Source organism: Oncorhynchus masou, chromosome 5 (assembly GCF_036934945.1).
Source record: "Oncorhynchus masou masou isolate Uvic2021 chromosome 5, UVic_Omas_1.1, whole genome shotgun sequence".
NCBI lineage: Eukaryota > Metazoa > Chordata > Actinopteri > Salmoniformes > Salmonidae > Oncorhynchus > Oncorhynchus masou.
In genome coordinates, this window is record NC_088216.1 from 64,842,426 (window position 1) to 64,866,850 (window position 24,425).

Consider the following 24,425-nt stretch of genomic DNA (forward strand, 5'->3'; position numbering starts at 1 on the left):
TGCCCCAAAAGGCACAGGCAAAAGAAATCATAAATAATTGTGACACTGTAGTTCAGTGTCATTGGAATAATTGGGTGTGCATAATAGCATAACTTTTATCTAAATTAAAAGGATATTGTGTGCCCCTACTGACTAGTGGCTTTTGGTGCAAATTGCCAGAAATCTCATCACTTTATGCAGGTTATTAATGAAAACATTCAACACAAACCAACTCAAAACACAGCAGAATGCCAAACACATTCATACAAATAGCAACATCTCAATATTTAATATACAGCCATTGTACAGTCTTCTGTTATTCTACATATCAATATCCTATTAAGAATATGTGATGAGAAAAACATCTTATCACACCACGACTATGTCAAATATTTCCTTCAAGTATCTCAGAGCATCTGTTAAAATATGGGGTATTTGCACAGTTTTGGTTTCAGTGGTAATGGTTAACAAGCTACATTTATTAATAGTCGCATGTCTGTAATAATTGGTTAAAAGGCAAGGTTCCCAAATAAGCTTTGAGTTGCTTAGAAATATTGTGTAAAACATTTCCTCAACCATGAATATAATCAAAGGGACAATTCAGCGAGAATTTCATAAGAAAGGTATTGAAGCTACACTATGATAATTAGGACCGTAGTACTTTTCTTATTCCATGTTTACATATTTCTGTTACTCCTTTATGTTATCTGAAGACAGTAAGTAATTGACAGATAAATACATTCATTTACATGACAACTTCCCTTTTAAGATCACTGGACTAACTTCTAATCTAAAATATATACCGTATATTCTTATTGTAAATGGTTCCACACAAACCATATATGACCACAATATCAAATTATCCTACTATGTTTTTCTGTGTTCATGTCATGTGATGGCTAAAAAATGGCAAAAATGCTTTATGCTGCAGTAGTGGGAAAGGATGTCATAATACCATAACATGCTGCCACATATATTCAACAAGACATAAAGGGTCTCTGATACACATAAGGCATCATGTTTGATCTCTATTGGCATACATAAAAATAAGTGTTATAGTTGTGCCACCAGTGGTTTCAGATATTTGGCATGCAGGGAAATTATTATATGATGTGGAAGGCCATAGGGACATGGAGGATAGGATGAGCAGAACTTCAGTGTCACAGGGATAGACTGAGGCACCAGCTGAACTTGAAGGTGACTTCATAGTCACTCAGAAGCGGACACAGCCACTAGTTTCTTCTGGGCTGTCATAGTCGATTCCTTCACACAGGGAGTCCTTGAAACAGAAACAGACATGATTAATATTCTCAGTCGATGGTTAACATGAGTCCAAACACTCTGACCAATTATTGTCTTGAAGACAGGTCTTACATTACTACTAGTGTTTTGCCTCAGAGAGACCAATGAAAAGAAACATCCCTGCTAGGGATTTTTTTCTCCTGATACACCATCATCATTATAAAACAAAGAGGGAACAAAATTATTAGTACTATTAGTAGTGAAGTGTATGTCCTTGCACTGAAATTATGATGAAGCATCATATTGTATGATATCAGTTTAAGATGCTATACATGCCTCCCGGGTGGCGCATTGGTTAAGGGTGCTGTACTGCAGTGCCAGCTGTACCACCAGAGACTCTGGGTTCGTGACCAGGCTCTGTCGTAACCGGCCGTGACCGGGAGGTCCGTGGGGCAACGCACAATTGGCCTAGCGTCGTCCGGGTTAGGGAGGGTTTGACCGGTAGGGAAATCCTTGTCTCATCGCACACCAGTGACTCCTGTGGCGGGCAGGGCGCAGTGCGCGCTAACCAAGGTTGCCGACACATTGGTGCGGCTGGCTTCCGGGTTGGATAGCGCTGTGTTAAGAAGCAGTGCGGCTTCGTTGGGTTGTGTATCGGAGGACGCATGACTTTCAACCTTCGTCTCTCCCGAGCCCGTACAGGAGTTGTAGCGATGAGACAAGATAGTAGCTACTAAACAATTGGATACCACGAAATTGGGGAGGAAAAAGGGGCAAAAAAAATAATTTAAAAAAGATGCTATACATACCCCATTGTCTTAGTGAGATGACATCTCATGTAAAAACAGAAATTAAATTGGTGGAGTTCTGCGGGAATTTTTCTTAAATACTCACAGACAACAGCTTCCTATCCGAGGCTGTGACGACACAGAAAGGGAAGAGACAGAAGAGATAGAAATGGGGAGACTAGCTGAAGCACTGAACTCACAACAAAGCAAAGCGAACCAACACACTCAGATCAAAACAGCAACGTTGAATATGCATCTCAAAACATCAACATGTCTATTTACGACCCTTGTATGGCATTGATCTCTGACGCTAATTGTTGTTCAGTGCATGTTTTTCCTAAGATCACCATATGACTAATGTATAACACCTGGTTACTGGAAAACTTGTGAACTGTGTATCATCTGGAATGATACTTAAGTGATCTATTCATAAGATGTAAATGAGTAGAAGTTAGTGGTGCAGTTTAATTAGGACAGGCATAGTGCTGTGCATATTCAAGATGGAGACACAGCCCATGAAGAAAAGGGGAGGCCATGTAAAGACAAACAGCTGATGTTGGGGGAGAGACATACATAATATAAAGAGGGGAAGCCACCAACAAGACCATAGCATGTCAGGGAGACGTCCACTCTGTTTTTATTACAGAGTCTGAATTATCAAGGGGATTTAAGGGTGATGGGATGCTAAGGATAAAGAAGGGATTGGCTTGGGTGGCAGGTGGAAGGAGGGAGGGGACTGAGTTGAATTATGAGTGATTAATTAAGAGGGCACCATCCATTTCTGACACTGACTTGGCTTTGCTGCAGCACCCCCTCTGGCATCTCGGGGAACTGCAGGGCTGATGGGGTGGGGCGTTGGGGGAGCCAGGGACGGTTGCCGGCACTGTAGAGCCTGGGTCGCTTGAACTGGTCGTGACTGCACAGGGGGGTGTAACTATTCCGCCGGATGGGAGCTGGGTCCCTCGAGACCTTATCCTGGTTGGAGATGGGGAAACACCAGGTGCATTAAAGAAAGAGACCCGGGAACACACAGCGTGACTGGGACAATTCCCCAAAACACAGCAATCAAACAATCGTTCTCCTTGACCAACCAATACAATAGTACTTTTGCTATGGAATATGAAAAAGTTGATTGTGCATAGTTAAACCGATTCCACTTAATTCTGCTCCTCTCAAATATTGTCTATGGCATCTCACTAATAGCTCAGACACACCGGTAGCATTGTGAAACGTTTGCCTGCCGACTACTTAGCACTTCTGAACAGTGTCGGCAGTCTCTCTTTTTTGTGTTCACACAGCAAAGACCTTGAAGTCGTCAGCCACTCAGCCTTGTTAAAATAGTCCAAAAACAGAAGGTGGCAGTAGCTTTATTTGGAAATGCATGTTGTTTTATGGTCTACAGTCACGACGAGTTCAAGCGGCCCAATATTAGCTAGCTATATAGCTAGTGGCGCTAATGTTACTATTGTTTTAGACAGCCCTTGTTGATATAGCTAGATGGCCACAGCTAGATAACTCACTAGCAAGATGACAAATTAACAATTTAATTCACTCTCCATGGTCACTACAGCTCATAGATACATTTTTTTGCTAGCTGGCTAACGTTATGGTTAGCATTATTCGCTAGCTAGCGAGATGTGCTAGCTAGGTAAAGTTAAGACACTGCATTTACTCTCAGCAGCCAGCTACCGGCAGCTGCTTCATGGAAAATAATCCATTGTGATTTAATTATCATTTTACTAGCTAGTGGCCAGATTGCTAGATTTGTAAACTATTTAGTGTTGTGTGCATTGTGCTGCACTTACCACCCCGTTTGTTTCATATGAAGTGTGTGTAACTGCCTTGTCAGTTATCTAGCTAGCTAACTAATAAGCTAGTGCAAACCTAAAACAATATGTAAATATGTTTTTTTTTTATTATGCAGCTTTATTGTTTTAGTGGTGTCTGTGTTCGCAAGCAGGGAAAGGTGATCAGTCATAGCTTCGTACAAGTTAAATATAAAGTCACACTAACTACTCATTTATCCAGACATAGCTTGAGCTAGTTTGGTTAAAGAGGTTCCGTGAAGCATGTGATATGTGAGCAGAACAGAGCAGGGATGACAAAAAGGAGCAAAGCCTTGCCACTGAGGATAACATGCAATGTTACTTACAAGTGGTCGGTCGCGATGTGTGTTCACTGCCTCCACGTTAAGGTAAAACATTTCCACTTTACAGCCTGGGGATAGTTGCAGAGATAAATTCATGTTCCCATTCCTAATTGTCAAACTAAACTCAGCAAAAAAAGAAACGTCCCCTTTTCAAGGCCCTGTCTTTCAAAGATAATTCGTAAAAATCCAAATAACTTCACAGATTTTCATTATAAAGGGTTTAAACACTGTTTCCCATGCTTGTACAATTAATGAACATGCACCTGTGGAATGGTCGTTCAGACACTAACAGCTTATAGACGGTAGGCTATTAAGGTCACAGTTATGAAAACTTAGGACACTAAAGAGGCCTTTCTACTGACTCTGAAAAACACCAAAAGAAAGATGCCCAGGGTCCCTGCTGCATCTGCGTGAACTAGTGTTAAGAACAAATTCTTATTTTCAATGGCAACAGAAGAACGACAGATTTGTACCTTGTCAGCTCGGGGGTTTGAACTTGCAACCTTCCGGTTACTAGACCAACGCTCTAACCACTAGGCTATGCCAGGGCAATAAATTCACAATGGCCGTACCTAAGACAGCGCTACAGCGAGACAGGACGGACAGCTGATCGTCCTTGCAGTGGCAGACCACGTGAAACAATACCTGCAAAGGATCGGTACAGCCGAACATCACACCTGCGGGACAGGTACAGAATGGAGACAACAACTGCCCGATTTACACCAGGAATGCACAATCCCTCCATCAGTGCTCAAACTGTCTGCGAGAGGCTGAACTGAGGGCTTGTAGGCCTGTTGTAAGGCAGGTCCTCACCAGACATCACCGGCAACAATGTTGCCTATGGGCACAAACCCACCGTCACTGGACGAGACAGGACTGGCAAACAGTGCTCTTCACTGACGAGTCTCGGTTTTGTCTCACCAGGGGTGATGGTCGGATTCGCGTTTATCGTTGAAGGAATGAGCGTTACACCGAGGCCTGTACTCTGGAGCGGAATCAATTTGGAGGTGGGGGGTCCGTTATGGTCTGGGGTGGTGTGTCACAGCATCATCAGACTGAGCTTGTTGTCATTGTAGGCAATCTCAACGCTGTGCATTACAGGAAATATATCCTCCTCCCTCATGTGGTACCCTTTCTGCAGGCTCATCCAACATGACAATGCCACCAGCCATACTGCTCGTTCTGTGCGTGATTTCCTGCAAGACAGGAATGTCAGTGTTTTGCCATGGCCAGCGAAGAGCCCGGATCTCGACCTATTGGATCGGAGGGTGAGGGCTAGGGCCATTCCCCCCAGAAATGTCCGGGAACTTGCAGGTGCCTTGATGGAAGAGTGGGGTAACATCTCACAGCAAGATCTGGCAAATCTGGTGCAGTCCATGAGGAGATGCACTGCAGTACTTAATGCAGCTGGTGGCCACACCAGATACTGACTGTTACTTTTGTTTTGACCCCCCCTTTTGTTCAGGGACACAATTCAATTTCTGTTAGTCACATGTCTGTGGAACTTGTTCAGTTTATGTCTCAGTTGCAGTATTTTGTTATGTTCATACAAATATTTACACATGTTAAGTTTGCTGAAAATAAATGCAGTTGACAGTGAGAGGACATTTCTTTTTTTGCTGAGTTTACTAGTGGTAATAGAAGAATTCCATCAGATGTGAACATAACACAATGTAATTGTCAATTTATTCTGCCGTAAGTCTAATGAACACAAAGTCTTACCATAGGCAACAGGGCTGAGCTTGAGCACTGTGTGCAGTGGACATTTCAGGTAGGGTAGGTCATCTACGAAATACATAGTTTAAAAAAAAGTATCAATGACTTCTGGTGTTTGTGACACTGTCAGCAAGTGTGTACTGTATGGTGTGTGCTCACCCACCTGCACTCTTGTCCAGGAAGTAGGCTAGCAGGCAGCGCATGACAGCCTGGTGACAGATGACCAGCACATTGCCTTGTCTCTCTAGCTCCATGATGACAGGCTCTAACCTCTGCACTAGGTCCTGGTAGGACTACAGGTGGGGAGAAGGGACACACTGAGCTTTAGCTATCCCTAACAAGATAAGGGCTCCATATTGTGGTAAGGGGGTAGGACTTTACCTCTCCTCCTAGGTAGCGGTAGTGGTACTTGTCTTGGTCCCTCAGGGCAAACTCTTCTGGAAAGGAGTTCTGGATCATATCATACGTCATCTCCTCACAAACTCCCTAACAGATGGGAAAGAGTGAACTCTAGAAACTGTGCCTTGGCAGTTGAGTTGCCAGATAATGATCAATCATTACTTATTATTCAAACAATGAATATAACAAGTCCTTTATCAAATATCAAATTCATTTTAATCACAAATGGTGTCTATCTAAATGAAACCATCATGTTATTCATTACTTTAGACCAGTGATAAATCAGAGGGGAAGTCAGTACTGACAGCATCTATCTCGTTGAGGATCTTCCACTGTTCGTAGGGCACAATCAGCTCCTCAGCAGTCTGGATGGTACGTCTCAGCTGGCTTGTCCACACCTTCAGGTCCGACAGTTTGTGCTCCTCGATGAAGCCGCGCAAGGCATGGGCAAACTGGACCAGAAAGGGCAAAGAGAGATTGGTGTCAATAACAGGCCCATCTATCAGGGGACTCTTACTGTACATGATCATGGTAAACATGCTATTAACTATTTAAGAGTACATGACCAGATAACCAGTGTTTCCTCAAATTTAAAGTACAGGAGCTTTAATTAGTCTTTTCCATTCGATGTTCAACTAAGTCTAAATAGAAATCGGTAGGATCCACTGACTCAAAGACAAAGGTCAGTATTATGCCTGACTGCTCAATAGAGATTGATAGAGGCTTCTACTTGCCAAAAGGCCGTATTAGCATTAGCACACTGAGGGCTTTCATCATTTTAATGTAGTCAACAGGGTGGGCCTTCAAACTTCATTGGCTGATCCCTCCTGGTTACCCTGTTGGAGTCATGTCCAACTGAGTCATTAGGAGGGATTAGCCAATCGTGAAGAAGAAAATTGACTACTTCAAAATGGAGATGGCCTCAATAGTGCTGCCCATGCTATCACAGATGCTATAATGGCACAGGTACAAAGATGAATCCTCTATCTCTATGGACTGGTCTCTCTGCACAAGGCCGAACTGTCATGGCAGACAGGACACATACCCGTTTTCCCCCTGGGGAGAGCTCCGAGTCGCCTCCAATACGGCCCTCCGTGTTATGATTGCTCTCTCCATGCCGGCACAGGTAGAGCGAGTGAGAGTGCACTTGAATGTTCATGAGGTAGTACACTATCCTACTCTGGATGTAGTCTTGCACCCGGTTCACCAGGAAGCGCCGGCCCACATTCTCCACCTTGATAAAGGATAGGTCCCTACGGGAGACATAGTAACACAATTGTCTAAGTATTCTGTCTCCATCTGGTGGCATTCATCTGACCTTGCAGCAAATTTACAGCAATTCTCGAGAACTACAAATGTTAATGCCTATTAGGTATAACACATGATGATCGGTATGGACAGTTGCCTCTAATTGAAGCAATGTCCTATTCAATTGCAACACACGGAGACAGACAATATGCTTTGGTCATTCTTACTTGTCATACTCATCGGGATCCAAAGGTTGGTATGTAACCTTATAGCACTCTATGCGTTTGAGAAAGTCATCCATTACTCTCTCTCTGTGCCTCTCTGGGTAGTCTGGACTGGACACCTTCACCTCCTGTTTAGAGATATGACACATTAGAATGTGTGCAAAGAAAAATGAAAGTCATGACAAGGATATAGTCAGTGTATAAATAGGTTAGTTTTGACCCTGGCCTGGGGTCATAGTAAAGCATTACAATCCCACATGGTGACATCGGAACATACCAGAATATTAGCAGCAATGACTTCTGGGTCATCACACACAGACTCCACAAAGAACACCTGTTGGAAAGAAAGCAGCTCAGACTGTGCCACTAAAATATACTGCCTCACCACAGGGCTGGATGCAGTGTCGTTACACAGAGTAACATTATATGGAGATACAAACACAAAAATATATTTGGCAATTTAGCACATTTTTACCTTGAATGCATTCTCTTTCCCAAAATCAAGAATGAGGTCTCTCCTCTCCCTTGTTGTGTTTGTTGCATCAAATACCTAATCAAAGCAAACATCCCAAAATGGGTGGATAAATATATTGAACAGACAAAAAGGAATCTAAAGGAAAGAGTAGATGCCTTACAGCAATTTGTCCTGCTTCTTCAGTTAGATATCCTTTCACATCCTCCAGGGCTACCAGAGCACACTGTCTGTGGGAGAGGAGAGGGAAATACAATGACAGTAGTCTTAATTTGCATCAAAGGGCTCAACAGTGGGTCTGCAGAAAAGGGGGCAGGTATGCATTCCAACCTCAGATAATATAGCTATATTGTTTTTATACTCAATCTTAAAGGCCCCAGTATCATTTTGTGTTTGATTCTATGGTGAGCAGTCCAGTAGACCAGAATGTTACTGTATACCCATCTTTCTTCTGTATAGACATCTGAATAGTAACACTGACAGAACAGTGAGGGAACATACCAATGCAACATTTTGTAAGAGTGAGTGAGTGCCAGAAATATATTTAGATCAGCATTCTGTGATGTTGTCATGAGCAGTAAAGCCATTTACAGGTCCATAAAGGGCAATTCAGATGTCTCATTAAGTTATTATTCTGAATCAAGTTTTGTGCTTGCTTAGAAAACTTTCAGCTAGTTGGAAAATAGTAATCCATCACAAATTACTATTAAAACTAAGAAAATGTCCACTTGAATCCCACAACTGGTGTGTGTGTGTGTACACACACATTCTATTAATATAATATGAGTCTTTTGTACACTGAATATCTGCTTGCACAGTAGACAGTGTGTTGGTTCAGAAACTCACTAGCCATTGACGCAGCAGCCAGGGCTGCAAAGTACACCTGTGAAATCATGCATGAGAGAACCTGGTGTGCTGCTGGAGTAATAAGATTGACTCAGATCTGACCATGTTGATGGAAACAATACTTGATTAATTACCGTTTTTTCCTAACATGTTACAATTGATAGAAAACTTTGTCTGTCATATGTGAACTTAAGTTCTAAGCAAATAAAAATGAAAAATGTGCCATCAAAACAGTGTGCATGGCAATTGTGAATGCTTTCTCAGTTTGGAATCTGCATGAATAAAACAAACGTAACTTACTTCCTTATTTCCATGGCTTCCTTGTTGTCGTGTCTGAAGAAGTCGTAGGACTTGTAAGCTTTGACAGCCTCTCGGCGGTAAACACCCAAGTTAAACACTACAAAATTAACAAAATGGCACCAACAACAGAGTTATGACTCGCTTGTATTAGTGTCTACATGGTTTATTAAGTTAGGGTTGTCTCCTGTCATAGAAATGGGACTGGTTCAAAGTAGGATCCTATTCAACATGTGGCATCTCAGTTCTCAGGAGCTTTACATTTTTTATTAAAAATGTGACATTTACCTAATAATGAAGGCATTTACTTTGTAGGACACAATACACTGGTGATTTAAATTTGACTGAAGTGCTTATTAAAAGTTCTCAAACACCAAGGGTTCCATCATCAATAGTCTGTCATAATGGAAGACTTAAAGGTACATGTTTAATGTTTTCATAAGTGATGTTGTAGGGGCTGTCTTCCCCCACTCACCTTTGGTTGGCACCCCTATCCAGTTGAGGTATCGTGTCAGTTTCTTAGACATGTAGGTCTTTCCCCTAGCAGGTAGGCCGATCATTACAATCACTGTGGGAGAGTTTGTCATGTAGGATGCCCATGCTGAACAGAAAGACAGACAGACATACATACATACTATAGTGCATTAGCATCAGGCTAACTCAGATACTACTGTATACTGTATACCTAAAAGTGATACACAGGCCTGACAAAATTATATACAGTAGATAAGGCAAAACAATTTAACTATCAAATTTGTTGGTTGGTATGATCAATCATCATTGGATACATTTCTTATCCTTGATTTCCCATGTACTGTATACTTAGATGAAAAGGGATATGTCAAAGTGGACTGGCAAGCCATGGCTTGCTATTCTCATATAAATTACGCCCGCAACAGGACTGCAGATAAACTGAATACTGTATGGAAAATGGGCTCATTATAAACAGATTTCAACATAATCTGCATGATAAAAATATAATGTGGAATGAGAATTAATAATTTGCCCAAAATATGCCCAACAGAATAATTTTCAGAGAAGACTAATCCCTCTCAAAATATTATAAACACAGTTGTATTTCTTTTAAACTAATTTTCTTGTTAATGTGTGCTACAGCAAAAAAAAAGGTACTTTCAATGCATAGGGAAAGCTTTACATCATAACTAGCAACATTTTTGGAGATGAAGCCAAAACAAAATAACACCTGTAGACTCATATGCCAGTCAAAACGGCCTGAAGCAAGCATCCAGACTGCAGCGGAATTGTTGCTGTCTTGCCTATGGTCCTGCCTGTGCAAAGCTCTCCTGCATTGAAGATGTTGCTCTGAGAGGCTTATCATTGGGCTACTTACAGCATTTCTTCTCATTTACTCTGAGCTCTGTTTTCTTGGCTTCAGCAGAGTTCTCCGAGCTAGTCTCTCTCTGAATAGTTGCGGACATGGTGGAGTTGTGTCCTTGTTGTGCCAGGTTCCCAAAGGCTCTAGAAGGGCATGGCCCCAGACAATCTGAAACACAAGGTTGATTTATTCTAGCAGTAGGTCTAGGCCTATGTAATATTACATTTTTATTTATATTTCCTGAATAAGAATGAGTAATTTATCCACTATCTGAAAAATATTAAATTAAATTGATGTTGATATAAAATACATACAATGGTATGTGGACACACCTTCAAATTAGTGCATTCGGCTATTTCAGACACAATCGTTGCTGACAGGTGTATAACATCGAGCACACCGCCATGCATTCTCCATAGACAAACATTCACAGTAGAATGGCCTTAGTGAAGCGCTCAGTGACTTTCAACATGGCAACATCAGAGGGTGCCACCTTTCCAACAAGTCAGTTTGTCAAATTTCTGCCATGCTAGAGCTTCTCCAGTCAACTATGAGTGCTGTTATTTGAAGTGGAAAGTGGTCTGGGAGCAACAACGGCTCAGCCACAAAGTGGTAGGCCACACAAGTTCACAGAATGTTACTGCCGAGTACTGAAGCTCGTAGTGCGTAACAAATTGTCTGTCCTCGGTTGCAACACTCACTACCGAGTTTCAAACTGCCTCTGGAAGCAAAATCAGCACAAGAATGGTTTAGTCGGGAGCTTCATGAAATGGGTTTTCATGGCCGAGCAGCCGCACACAAGCCTAAAATCACCACGTGCAATGCCAAGTGTCAGCTGGAGTGGTGTAAAGGTCGCTGCCATTGGACTCTGGAGCAGCGGAAAGGCGTTCTCTGGAGTGATGAATCACGTTTCACCATCTGGCAGTCTGACGGACACATCTGGGTTTTGGCGGATGCCAGGAGAACACTACCTGCCCCAGTGCATACTGCCAACTGTAAAGTTGGGTGGATGAGGACTAATGGTCTGGGGCTGTTTTTCATGGTTTGCCTAGGCCCCTAAGTTCCAGTGAAGGGAAATCTTAACGCTACAGCATACAATGACATTCTAGATGATTCAGTGATTCCAAATTTGTGGCAACAGTTTGGGGAAGGCCCTTTCCTGTTCCAGCATGACAATGCCCCTGTGCACAAAGCGAGGTCCATGCAGAAATGGTTTGTCCGAGCCAGGCCTAATCTCCCAACATCAGTGCCCGACTTCACTAATGCTCTTGTGGTAGAATGGAAGCAAGTCCCCGCAGAAATGTTCCAACATCTAGCGGAAAGCCTTCCCAGAAGAGTGGAGGCTGTTAAAGCGGCAAAGGGGGCACCAACTCCATATTAATGCCCATGATTTTGCAATGAGATGTTCAATGGGCAGGTGTCCACATACTTTTTGACATGTTGTGTATATAGGCTACACTAAATGCACTTAAATTCCCATTTCATTAAGTATTAGGATTCTGATGAATTTTCTAATGAATTAGAAAGTAATGGCATGACTTGACATTTGCTGTAACATAATTAGACTACTTTTATATTAGGTTGGATACAGCTTCGTTTGCTGTCAAAGGCCTTCAAGCATATTGCAACACAGCAAAGTGAGGGACTGCCATTTCATCCTCACAGCCACCATGTATTGCGCGGCCATATCCGCTCATCAAAAGAGCACTAACAAAAACCGTGAATCACAAAATGATGCCAAAGCCATTTACCTCAGTAGGCAATATTATTATGCGACGACACTACTGCAGTCCAATCGGACAGTCTCGAGACAGTTTCACTTGTCTGTGCAGGGAACACTAATAAGACGCATTGGTAGTTTCCATGGAGATAGAGGGCGCAACATCTTATTTGTCCGATTATTGCGTCTATGAGAGCATAGGCAGCACCATTGAGGCCATCTCCATTTTCTACTAGTTGGTAAACAAACTGAAAGGGTGCATACTGCCACCCGGAGTGTGTTGTATGAACAGGTATAAAGCCAAGGTTGGCGATGTACTGCCACCTGCCATTATGCAATGTTTGCTAATTGGTCGAGTATAACCCACCTAATGACCTGGATGGAATTATGTGATCCTTCCTTAACCCATAGGATGTCCCACCCAGTTGACTACTTCAAAATGGTGAATGTCCTCAATGGCGCTGCCCATGCTAAAATGGCATTTTGGCCACTAGAGTCCTCTATCTGGCTCTATGGTTGTTTCACACCTAAATAGCACAGGCTACTTACTGTACACTCTCAAAAACTATTGCAATTTACCTGCAATATGAGAGCCGATGAGGGAATTAGAACATTGATCTGACGCCCAATCCGCACGTTCTGCCATCTCTGACTCTATGAGGTTTTTGTCCCACTCCAGTCGGAGGCGCAACTGTTAAATCCTGTTGTGTGATACGCTGTCCTTGTGCTGAGGTTGGTGGCGCGGGCCCGGTTGATGTCCTTCAAGCCAGAAAGGCATGAGGTTTGCCATTTGCGTCACAATTTCTTTACCGTAATCTTCATAATATTAAGATTTATGATGCGCATATAATGTATATTCATTCAAGTACATTTACCTTAATAGAAAATTACTCAAGTATAAGTCACCCAGTAAAATACTACTCGAGTAAAAGTCTAAAAGTATTTGGTTTTAAATATACTTTAGTTTCAAAAGTAAATGTAATTGCTAAAATACGCTTAAGTATCAAAAGTAAAATTAATTAAACCGGATTGCACTTTTTTTTACATTTTAATTTATGGACAGACAGGGGCAAACTTCAACATTCAGACATAATTTACAAACGAATCATGTATGTTTAGTAAGTCTGTAGTTCTTTAAAGTATTTTTTACTTAAGTACATTACATAACTGTGTATATTATGTAGGCAGTGGGAGTGAGAAAATTATGTGCACTGACCAGACAGCAGTAATAAAATAAATTGTGAAAGATGTATTATCAAAGGAAATAAAAAGTAACCTAATTTATAGTCTAACATTTTTTTTATCAAACTACACTATCTGTGAATAGTTGCTTAGCAGAACATAATGGTATTCAGTACTAAGGTCATGATGGCGGTCCAAATGTTACAATCTATGTGTACTATTGTCAGTAATGAAATGAAATAATGACAAACCCCAAATAAATAAAGCCCCAATAAAAGCTACAGCACATTGCCCTTAAAATATCACAAAATTGGTTTAGAGTAGAGTTAAATATTTCCTATAAAACAAAGCAATTAATCAATTTAGTTTAGTAACCAATTTTGAAGATCTGTATTAACATTTTTCATCTTAAAAGTATTTTACACTGTCTAACAGCCGAGTACATGTCAAACCACGCTGGAATGTCAAATTCTTTCATAACAGTTTGTTCATTCTTGTTTCCTATTCCATCCTTTCTCCACGTCTTGAAATGGTTGACATTCAAATGGCCAAAATATTTCTCAGTGTTCAGAAGGCACCCATTGGTTACTGTTTCTCAGAGTAAGAACCAGGAAGTGGCCAGGTCCAGGTCTTGGCACTGGAACTGCTGCAGCAGATCAGTTCAGGCTACAATAATTCCGTAGCCAGGGATGTGTGTATCATTGATTGTAAAGAGCTCATGCTTGTGTATGACCACAATGGTATTTTGTAATTTAAAGTTCAATGTTTCTGGAAAGGCACAGAGATGCATAGGCGATCACTCAGTAGGTTTGCACACTTTGCACAGATTGCCAGCTGTGGATGGTAGGAGTTGGCAGAGTCTCCAGTATCCAATAGTTAGTGGTTTAGCAAGTTCACATTAAGGCTTAATCTTCCACAGCTGTAAGAGAGACAACAAAGAGGGCACATTTAAAAACCCAGCATATATACTCACTTTTGGAAGTTAATGCACATGTGCCAGGAGGAAAACAACTATGACAAAGGTGAAGATTCACTGTATGGCAAAAATATTAGTGTTAAGCAACAGCATTGTAGGATTAGAAGTGTCTCCACTCACTCGGATGTTGAAACCGAGCAGGTCGCTGACCACAGCGGAGACTGCAGACAGGATGACCACGCGTGTGATGTTATAGATGAGAGGGTTCACAGTCAGCCCCAGCAGTCGGAAGGGGGTGTCAAGCTCCTGTAAAAGGGTTGGTATGAAAACCCAGTCAGAGATGCTTTCACTGCACGTTATGCTGAATAAACAACTACCAGCCCAGTAGATTCTTTTTTATTTATTATGATACATTGTTTTGACCCCCTTTTTCTCCCAAATTGGTAGTTACAGTCTTGTCCCATCGCTGAAACTTCCATACGGACTCGGGAGAGGTGAAGGTCGAGAGCCGCGCGTCCTCCGAAACACAACCCCGTCAAGCCGCACTGCTTCTTGACACAATGTCGTTTAACCCAGAAGTCAGCCACAACAATGTGTCGGAGGAAACACCTGGTGACCGTACACCTGGCGACCGTGTCAGTGTGCATGCGTCTGGGAGGACATCCTGGCCGGCCAAACCCTCCCTAAACCCGGACGACGCTGGGCCAATTATGCGTCGCCTCATGGATCTCCCGGTTGCGGCCGGCTGCGATACAGCCCGGTATCAAACCTGGATCTGTAGTAACGCAGCTAGCACTGCGATGCAGTTCCTTAGACCGCTGTGTTTCTCGGGAGGGCTCTCAGCTCAGTAGATTTGACTAAAGTCAAAAAAGTCATGATGGGCTGAAGTTGAGAGACATCCTTACTTTCATTAGTTTTGTTGCAAGCTTCAGAACATTGTTCACGATGTTCAAATTTTCTTTCTTGTTGGGCTTCTTTTCCATCTTAAGATACAAGTTGATCTGAAATAAGAAAATAATTGAGAGGGAGATGTATTAATAAAGTTTTTGCTTCAATAGAGTTGTAGCATAGATTTTTGTATCATAGTTTTATTCTGAAACTATATTGAGTCATTATTACTGACAGTACCCCTTTAAGACTTTTATTGCAAAGCACTTAATTATTCCCAGAAGGCACCTGTGCATGTCCAGAGGGAAAGAGAAGAGCTTTGATGTTGATGTGAATCCTACTTGGCTGCGTTCTTGTGATCGGAGAACTACTTTACCGGTTGTAACCGTGTGACCCACACGTCCTCCAGAGGAGATTGAATATAATATCCATGATCAAGAAATGAAGGTCGCAGAGGTGTTTGGTGTAGCTAGTATTAGCAACGTGTTTCTCCATCCAAGGCAGTGAACTATGGTGCATGTCTCAGCTAACACACGTTGGTGTGAGTGGACTATTTCGGTAAACGTGTCCAAAGAGGACATTTGAAACATCACTAGCTTAATATCATAGCACATCTATGTTAAAGTAGTGAACACTCAACGGACATCATGCATTCATTGGCCAAAATGACATCAATCAAGTTCTCTCAAACATCAAAGAGACACGCACATGCATTTCACTACTGCATTGAACTACCCCATTGTTTCTAGAAGCTTCTCCACGTAGAATACCCAGTTGTAGCTGGCTGTGCAACACATTTGGCAGAAAATTGTTTTCATCAGATGACAACAGAAGGGTAACACTATTTGGCTAGCAGCCACACAAGTTAGCTTACAATGAAAAAGCGAGGTATTTTTTGCAAAAACGATGCATGGCCATATTTCTAATGTTTATCACAAAAAGAATGTAGCTGCCTACATTTCCTGAAGTTTTATTTGAAGTTAATCTTGCATTTTAAATTGCTACCAGAGAAAAACTAGACCGGAGGAAAGTACCAGAGAAAAGTAGCCTACATCAGTCAGAACGCTGTCTGGTGATCCAATGACAAGAGCAAAGATATTTCATCCGAGTGTAGAAGTGCAACTGATGCACGAAATTAGTCCTTTTCCATTCATGATTTGGAGCGAACCCTGACTGAAGCCGAGCAGAATTTACAAGAAGAAGCATTTTAAAATCTGTGTTTATAAAATGCAGTAGATCTTTTTTTCTATATTTCCCTTTCTGCGTAAAAAAATCCTGCGTTAATGCGAACCCTGATTGTGTGTGTGTGTGTGTGTGTGTAGCAGGGGGCCCTACCTGTTCGGTAAGCAGCACTGACACGTTGCTGTATTTACAGTTGGTCTCAGAGCCCAGGGTGGCCAGGCGGAGCAGGAAGAGGATGAGAGAGGAACCCCACACCATGAGCTCCCAGTTGGTCTCAGAGTCCAGGAATGTGTGGTGACTGTTTAGGAGCTGGCAGTTAGATATAGGAAATGAGTACTCATTATCTTAAATCTATTCTGTTTGTACAGGTTGGAGCTTAACAAATGCACATTCGGTCTTACAACAGATATTTTTTATGTGGATGGTAAATCATGGTGTGTTTACTGGAATCTTGTGTATTTATCAAACAAAGTATACTCTTTTTATAGATATGTCTGACCTGTGTACACAAGATGAAGGCGATAGAAAGGGCAAGGAGGAATATGGAGGAGACGATGACATCAACAGAACGCTGGGGCCCACGTCTCTGTGGTTAATAGGAAAAAATATTTGGGGACGTTTCAATGAGGGCAGGGGCTTCATCCTCCCCTAGTGGCAAAACCATACGCTGAAGTAAAGGCATCTGAGTAGTGAGAAGAACTCAGACCTTGAGGAAGGAGCGGAGCGACAGCCACATCTTAATGTTCTGCACATTCTTCAGCCTGAAGTGGGGGATTTCCGACTTTTTGGCCTTTCGTGCTGATGTGATGTGGTTGAAGAGTTTGGCGAAAACAAGCCTCTGTTGAAAGAGAAACAGCCACACCATTTACAGCGTATTCATTGTGTTGTAGTGAGTCTACAACAGTGGGACTAACATGCTGACCTGTTTGTAGGTCCTCTCTGCCACACACATCATGAAGAAGAAGAGGCCTGTAAGGCAGAGCCTCTCCACAGTGGTGATGAAGAGGAAGGCGTAGGTCTTGGCGTCGGGCGGCCCCACCGCCATGACAGCCAGCTCAGCCAGAGACAGGGAGCTCAGACGTGTCATGTCCAGCCGCTGTGCCAGGCGGAAGCCAAAGGGAAGCAGCACCAGTGTGGCAGTGACCAACCCCCCCAGGGCTAGGTAACCCATGCCCTGCTCCACCACCTTCACCTACAGAGAATATATCAACTCTGTTAGGAGGACAGAGTTATGGGGCACAGAGTACAGAGCCAGTATGGTGTTTCTATTTAAGAAACCCATTCCAGCCCTAAAGCATTATACACCAGCATTCACTCTGTATTGAACGTGTGTTAATTGTACCAAAATGGCATCAGTGAGTGTAATGAAGTGGTCATAGGAGGTGTACCCGTGTGAGGATGATCCCACTGATCTCCAGTACTGACATGTCTGCTTTCTTGCACTCCCCCTGCTCCCAGATGATGGCACTGACCCGGTCTCTGGATGGGTGGCACGCCTGCAGCCACGATAGTTGGCCCTGTGAGGAGAAAAAGTTGGTGTGCTGATATACTAAGCCTTTTTGAGGTTACATATTAGGTGACAGGGTATGGTGGTGTAGACCCACTTGCTGTAGGTTCTCATCATCACTGCTGAGAGTGGTGGATGGGGGAAGAGTCAGGCCAGGGCAGTACCGCCCCTCCCCCTCACTGTCACTGCTGCCAGTGGAAGCGGAGTCAGGCCCTTGAAGAAGATCCTCCCACATAGTATCATCTGTGTCAGAGGCCGGGCGCGAGCCCTCGATCCTCAGGTGCTCCACTTCACGAGGGTTCACCTTAGTGTCCTTGGCACCTCCACTACTTTCCTCCTGTGCAAATAATAGGACTGATCAAACTAAATGTCCACCTTTCACTCAGGCTACAAAGATCAGGACTCACTGTCTTAGGGTTTACCTCAGGTGGTGAGGGATTTGAGAAGGAGTGAAGGTGTCTCTTCCTGAGGACAGTGGTAGGTGTAGGTCCAGCTACACTAGTGGGTGGTTGTGCTTCCTTATCATCCTCTTCCTCTTCACTAGAAAGCTCATCAGAGGCCCCAAACCCTGACTTTCTCTGATTTGTCTGGACAACATCAAAAACAGAAATAGAATTAGCTGGATAAAACAGCAAATCCAGTGTCCCAAAATGTAAATCACAGACAAAAACCCAGCCTTACAACCCGCTATACAAGTTTGCTAAGGCAACGCAAAGGAAACAAAATGTTGACATTTGAAAAAAAGGAAAAACTGGAACTCTGTTAATGACTGCTTGACACAAACAGTCATTGTTTTATGATCAGGTAAAGGATCTGATCATTGTTTGTTTGGCCTTACCCTTCTCTCCTCTGATCTGTACAACCTTAGGTTTTCCTCCAGCTGCAGCTCAGTGTCACCATCGTTCCCCTGTCCCTCTGTCCTCTTCAATCCTTTACCCTTCCTTAGCCTGAATGAAGGGTGAGAAAATAAGGGAACATGTTATACAGTGTGGGAGCAGTTTGCGCAAGTGTATAAAAGGGTGTGTACGAACAGCATGTGTGTGAGCACCAGGTTTGTGAACAGCATGTTTGTGAACAGCATGTGTGTGAACAGCATGTGTGTGTGTGTGTTACTGGCAATAAGAACCATACCTCCTCCTGCGTGCAGGGCTGGTGCTGCTGCTGCTGACAGGACTGACTGAAGGGCTCCGGTTGGACTCTGTGGACACTATCTGGCAGTGCACTGTCCCCAGCAATAACATAAGACACATAGGCCCCAACTGCTCACTAGCACTGGCTGCAGGAACCTCCACGTACAACATTGCTGCTGCCACTACAGAGAGATAGCCATTAATATACCATTTAGGGGACTGAGAGTTACAGACCAATTTAGGTTTATGAAAAAGTATATTGGATTCCACAGCATACATCTGCATCATTCCTAAAGTAACATTAAGGTGAGAGGTGAGTTTACCTTGCATGAAGTAGAGCAACAGGATACAGGTAGAGATGGACCTGGAGGTCACCTGGATCCACCACTGGAAGAAGAAGGGGAAGAGGAGCACCCTGACCAGGCCCTTACGGGTCAACGCTGTCCATGGACTATCGGGCTTGGCCTTGCCGAATGTAGACCCTGAAAAAGAAGAGAGACAATCTATAGCGTTGCATGCACCATATCCATCCAATAAGCAAATAGTGCAAATGAGCATACATATACACCTTGTAATAAATGGATACTCACCTCTTACTAAATCAACATCAATGAGGTCTGGCTTGACATGACCGGACCTCTTTGGTTTACAGTCCATGCCCTGTGTGAGAGACAGTTATCTTTCTAACAAATACTGATCACATATGACAATCTAATTGCTGGTGAAATATGAGCATATTAGACCAAACATCATGAACTTACATTAAGTTCAGCCTGTTCCAGAGACTTCTCCCAAACCTGCTGATCATATGCACCGATCTGTTGACACATGGACACACTTCAGTTTTATTATACCATGTAAGGGATTTTAGACCCTCGTGACATTGTCAGTAAGTCCAGCATGTCTTACCTTCTCTTGATACCATGCTATTCTCGCCATTGTCTTATGACTGTGGTGAACACTCAGTGTCAGGTCATTTCAGAGAGGACACAGGGACAGATAAGATCTGGCTGCAACCCAGGCTTGTGTAACAACAAAAACAAAGGAGAGAACATTAGAGATTAAGCAAAAACAATGACATTGTGGAGTACAATGGGCCTTTCCACAACATGTTCACTCAATACCAGAAATTACCACTGCTAGCTAATTGTAGCACTTCATTGTGCTGCATGTACAATTGTTACCCCCATTACAAAAATAACTATATAGAAATTCAACTCATCTCAACTTAGCCCAAAGGATAATGTGGTTGAAGATAGGTGATACAATTGTTCAACTGTGTTCAGGTGAAACTCTGTACTAGTGATCATTCTAAAAACAGCCAGTAAAACCATCATCCCGGAGCAGTATCATCAAGCGGGATGTCGCAGTGTGATTTGCAAACTAGCTCTGTTTCGCCATCATTCATGCAACCTCCGCTATATTTTTCAACTCGTACAAAACACGTTTGAACTTGCCACCATTCAAAATAGGTAAACAGATTCATGCCACATTTACATTATATAGATTAAAAACAAGTAACGTTAGCAAGCTAGCTACCATTAAACAAAGAGTTATCTCGCCAGCTCTTCTTCAGCCCAGGAGTGGCGCGCGGCTCGACGACGTAAACTATCCAGTTAACGTGAGCAGCATCTCACCTGTAGGGATTGCAATGATTTATGAGTAACTCTCTTTTACTGCAGTTATCAAAACGATTTCACCAATCGTTGCTATCAGTTGTATTTGAAGTCGAATTCCCAGGAATGCACACCGAAACAACTCTTTTTAGGCTCTTGCACTTCCTTTTTCCGGGTTGATCGGAGCCTGCTTGTTTGTTTGTTTCTGTCAGAACTGTCAAATCTGTGCAGCCAACCGCTGCGCGTGTGGCCTGTGGAAACTCCACATTCCAATGGAAAACCTGTGACAGCTAGAGCGTACTCTACAATAAAATATATGCGTATGGAATACAGTAAAAAATAAATAGCTACATAGAACAGAATAGAACATTTTTATTTTTATTATTTTGTAAATATTATGTTCATTTCCATTGCATTTCATATAGCTATTTAAAAAAAAAGTATAGCTGGACGACATTGTTGTATTGTATGCTACTGTATTTGCCGTCTATCTTCACAGCTCCTGCTTGTCCAATATAATGAATGATAATATAGTTTCTAACCTCAGGTCAGACTAGTTCAATCTAAAATCCTGAAAACTGTCAATAATTTACACAAATAAATAAAATGCCTATAACAAGTAGGGTACATAGGCATAATCACACAAATTAATCACAGCAAAACCCTCCATGGGGTATTAATAGCCCCAGAAAAAGAAAAGAAATCTGCCCAGAATTTTGGGAGCATTTTACATCTTGTCATTGGAGTCCTGGGTGTCGACTGATGGCTGCTCTTGGTCAGCTGCCACGCACACCAACTTACTCTTGACCTTCTTATTGGAGCTGATGATGAAAAAGGGGCTGAGACAGGCATAACAGGAGGAGAAGAAGATCTTCATGTCAGCTACCACTGGAGACACCTTATCTACCGTCAGCATGTAAATCCAGATGATATTGTCTATGCCGAAGAATACAACATACAACACCACCAGGGTGATCACTGTCTTGGCAGCCCTAGTCTCAGCTCCTCCACCCTGGGATGATCGTCGGATGCTTCTCACCTGGCGGCTGTGACGGTGGAGGAGGAGAAGGATGTAGCCACTGGACCACAACATGAGCCCCACAAAGACAAAGTCCCGTGTAGAGACAACCACTCCATTGATCTTGTAGGACAGCCTGTCCCTGAAGTCCACATGGCAGAAGCCCAGGTTCAGGGTGAAGGCAGGCACCGTGCCATTGCGAGGGGCAATAGAGAAAAGTGGAGCTGCGAAGCATATAGCCATGTTGAAGAGCCACAGCCCTGCGATGGTGGGCACGATGAGCCTGGGAAGACGGGCCTTAAGCCTGGACAAACAGGGTCCACCTGCAGGGGCGATGGTCACTGCCTGGAACACACTGAGCATACAGGTGATGCACACTGACAGAGCCCGGGCGATGCGGTAGGTGTAGATGACCACCTTGCAGCCCGGGTCATTAAGCAGGTCACGCAGGCCAAACACAGTCATAGTCTGGGGGACGCAGCGGGTGAGGAGCAGCAGCAGGTCAACGAAGGCTAGGTGGCAGAGAATTATGTCCACAGGCTGGAGTCGGTACTCAGAGTAGACGACCTGGATGTAGGCCAGCAGCACCAGGGTGTTCCCCAGGAACCCTAACCCTGTTTGCAACAGGAAGGACACCCCTTTGATGGTGACACAGAGATCCAACATGATACGTAACTTGGGTACCACACTGAAGAATAGAGACAGAAAATGAAGTTTGTTAAACAGAAATATGAATACACCAAATGTGAACAAATGTTACTTATTGCACTCTCTATTAGACTAGGATTGCAGAAGCATATTCTTACCTGCAACTATTGATAAAGAAGCATGAACACAGTATTGAGCATTCATTCTGGTTAATTGCCCGTGTAATTTCAATATATAGCATGTTCTAGTCTGTGGGGATTATTAGGGGACAACATTAGAACACTCACCCCACCCCTCCTAAAGATGTAAGAACCACTACAATATGTAAACAAGACTAAGAACAACTCTACATTTTTTTGATGGAAGCAATCAATGGCCATATTTTATTGGAACTTCAATTAAAGAAAAAAAAGTAATAATTTGGCAAAACTAGTCAAGGGGTAAGATTCAGTCTTAGTGTTCCCATACCCCAGCAGAGGTTTTTGTTATTGTTGATGTAAAAGCAGCTTGATGAAGCTATTAGGAAGTCATTTAGAGGTTTTAACATGCACAGCTGGCCCTTTACACTGCTCTCCTCTGTTCTCTCCTGTCCTGGGAGTATGTCACCTTGGCACACAGCAGCACAGGTCATTATCCAGCAATAACAGATGTCTGTTCTAATTGGGAGCAATGGGAGAGTAAACTTATATTCTGATGTTCTATTCTCTATTCTTAATATTGCTTTATTCACCTACACTCTTAGAAAAAAAGGGTTCCAAAAGGGTTCTTTGCAGAGGGATAAGATTCTACCAAGAACCGTTTTGATCAGAAGAACCCTTTTTGGAAGAAAGGGTCCTTTGATGATTCTTTGGAAGGCAATACGGATTCTTTGGAAGGCAAGAAGGGTTCTACATAAAAGCATATATAATATTTCCCAGCATGTTCTATTGTGAGATTTTCAACATTCTTAGTGTAATATGTGTTTTTGCATTTACATTGATTGGTTAATAAATTTTTTCTACACAAAGATAAATAGCATACAGTTTTCTAAACTAATCCAATCAGTTGGATTTATTTCCCCCATTACTGAGATGGTTGTTCCAGGTTAAGTGAATGAGGTAGTCTCAGTATTCAATATTCCCTACCTGGCAGTCATACTGAATGCAGGTTGAGGGTGATTAACAATTTCACTTGTTGGATGTCCTAACTATGGCTGGATTCCAATAGGAATTACATATCACTTTGCAAGCCAGCATAATGTGACTTGCAGGCCTGATGTGGCTAGTAAACCTGTGTTAGGGTATAACTAGGCCCTCAAAGAAAGGCCTTATGATACACAGTATATAATGTATTGCCATAGATAATAACATTTTAAAGGCAAATAAGGCTGGTGGAATCGTTCATAGTGGGTTCTAGAAATAACCATATACAGTGTTTTTTTTGAAGAACCCTACACAGAGGGTTCTAGATAGAACCCTCTGTAAAGGGTTCTACCCAGCACCAAAAGGGTTAACCTATGGGGACAAACCGAAGAACCCTGTATGCTTCTACTTAGAGTTTTCCAAAACAATCATCCTGTTCCACCAATACTCTTCTGCACTATGCAATCCAGACAGTGTACATTTGTAATTAAGTGTTGCTCCAATAATGTGTCATTTAGACTGCACAGCCCTTTGACTAATAGTCAAACTTAGAAGAAAGTCAACCAATACTGAAGAATCCTTGATAAAGGCGAAGGTGACATTTTAATTTAATTTGCTAAACACATCCTGGAAGCACTCTCTGGGTTACATAATGTAAAGGTGTTATTTCCCCATGTGTGTATCAAAATGTTTATATGAGTACAGGACTAATTAAAGAGCAGGCTCATGCATGTTCTTCTCTGGGGATTTGATCATGTGTTCCGAGTCAGTGAGCAGATGGTTTTAATGTGTTTCCTCCAA

General features: G+C 42.6%; 3 protein-coding genes across 11 annotated transcripts; all 3 read right to left on the reverse strand.

The window, feature by feature from the left end:
- Positions 1-253: 253 nt before the first annotated feature.
- Positions 254-13,170, reverse strand: LOC135540097 (6-phosphofructo-2-kinase/fructose-2,6-bisphosphatase 2-like). 6 transcript variants are annotated; one of them, XM_064966464.1, is made up of 17 exons: positions 12,996-13,170; positions 10,712-10,864; positions 9,836-9,928; positions 9,364-9,460; positions 8,381-8,447; positions 8,221-8,295; positions 8,023-8,079; positions 7,749-7,873; positions 7,319-7,526; positions 6,579-6,725; positions 6,256-6,360; positions 6,038-6,167; positions 5,881-5,943; positions 4,162-4,226; positions 2,802-2,984; positions 2,116-2,138; positions 254-1,258 (listed from the first exon to the last, which is right to left on the reverse strand). In XM_064966464.1, the coding sequence occupies exons 1-17, from the start codon at positions 13,060-13,062 to the stop codon at positions 1,189-1,191; spliced, it is 1,728 nt and encodes a 575-aa protein (XP_064822536.1). In that variant the 5' UTR covers positions 13,063-13,170; the 3' UTR covers positions 254-1,188. The 6 variants fall into 6 exon arrangements, with proteins under 6 accessions (XP_064822536.1, XP_064822534.1, XP_064822532.1 ...); XM_064966462.1 differs by having other exon boundaries at positions 9,836-9,961; XM_064966460.1 differs by having other exon boundaries at positions 9,836-9,994.
- A 281-nt stretch (positions 13,171-13,451) lies between these two features.
- LOC135540099 (protein PHTF2-like) lies at positions 13,452-21,055 on the reverse strand. Of its 4 annotated transcripts, none has more exons than XM_064966468.1 (17): positions 20,859-21,054; positions 20,131-20,243; positions 19,983-20,039; positions 19,812-19,881; positions 19,545-19,703; positions 19,223-19,403; positions 18,930-19,038; positions 18,514-18,678; positions 18,189-18,428; positions 17,973-18,101; positions 17,507-17,776; positions 17,291-17,422; positions 17,084-17,170; positions 16,738-16,893; positions 15,420-15,515; positions 14,695-14,820; positions 13,452-14,517 (listed from the first exon to the last, which is right to left on the reverse strand). In XM_064966468.1, the coding sequence occupies exons 2-17, from the start codon at positions 20,158-20,160 to the stop codon at positions 14,497-14,499; spliced, it is 2,028 nt and encodes a 675-aa protein (XP_064822540.1). In that variant the 5' UTR covers positions 20,161-20,243; positions 20,859-21,054; the 3' UTR covers positions 13,452-14,496. The 4 variants fall into 4 exon arrangements, 3 of the variants coding, with proteins under 3 accessions (XP_064822540.1, XP_064822538.1, XP_064822541.1); XM_064966466.1 differs by having other exon boundaries at positions 20,761-21,054; XR_010455704.1 differs by lacking the exon at positions 13,452-14,517 and having other exon boundaries at positions 14,692-14,820; positions 14,966-15,515; positions 20,761-21,055.
- A 509-nt stretch (positions 21,056-21,564) lies between these two features.
- Positions 21,565-22,521, reverse strand: LOC135527728 (olfactory receptor class A-like protein 1). Its single transcript, XM_064956250.1, has one exon. It carries the CDS (start codon positions 22,519-22,521, stop codon positions 21,565-21,567), a length of 957 nt encoding a protein of 318 aa, XP_064812322.1.
- Positions 22,522-24,425: the final 1,904 nt, after the last annotated feature.

What these genes read in the sequence shown, in the direction of transcription:
- LOC135540097 (XM_064966460.1), bottom strand. Translation starts at nt 13,062, where the DNA reads ATGGCAGAACGTGCGGATTGGGCGTCAGATCAATGTTCTAATTCCCTC. An exon ending in GAAGCCATGGAAATAAGGAA is followed by an intron (nt 8,448 to 9,363) that starts GTAAGTTACGTT and finishes CCTCTCCCACAG; the next exon opens with ACAGTGTGCTCTGGTAGCCC. An exon ending in GGAAAGAGAATGCATTCAAG is followed by an intron (nt 8,080 to 8,220) that starts GTAAAAATGTGC and finishes TCTTTCCAACAG; the next exon opens with GTGTTCTTTGTGGAGTCTGT.
- LOC135540099 (XM_064966468.1), bottom strand. Translation starts at nt 20,160, where the DNA reads ATGGCGAGAATAGCATGGTATCAAGAGAAG. An exon ending in AGCCCTGCACGCAGGAGGAG is followed by an intron (nt 19,039 to 19,222) that starts GTATGGTTCTTA and finishes CCCTTCATTCAG; the next exon opens with GCTAAGGAAGGGTAAAGGAT. An exon ending in TGCTCGGTTTCAACATCCGA is followed by an intron (nt 14,518 to 14,694) that starts GTGAGTGGAGAC and finishes TCTCTCTTACAG; the next exon opens with CTGTGGAAGATTAAGCCTTA.
- LOC135527728 (XM_064956250.1), bottom strand. Translation starts at nt 22,521, where the DNA reads ATGTTGGATCTCTGTGTCACCATCAAAGGGGTGTCCTTCCTGTTGCAA.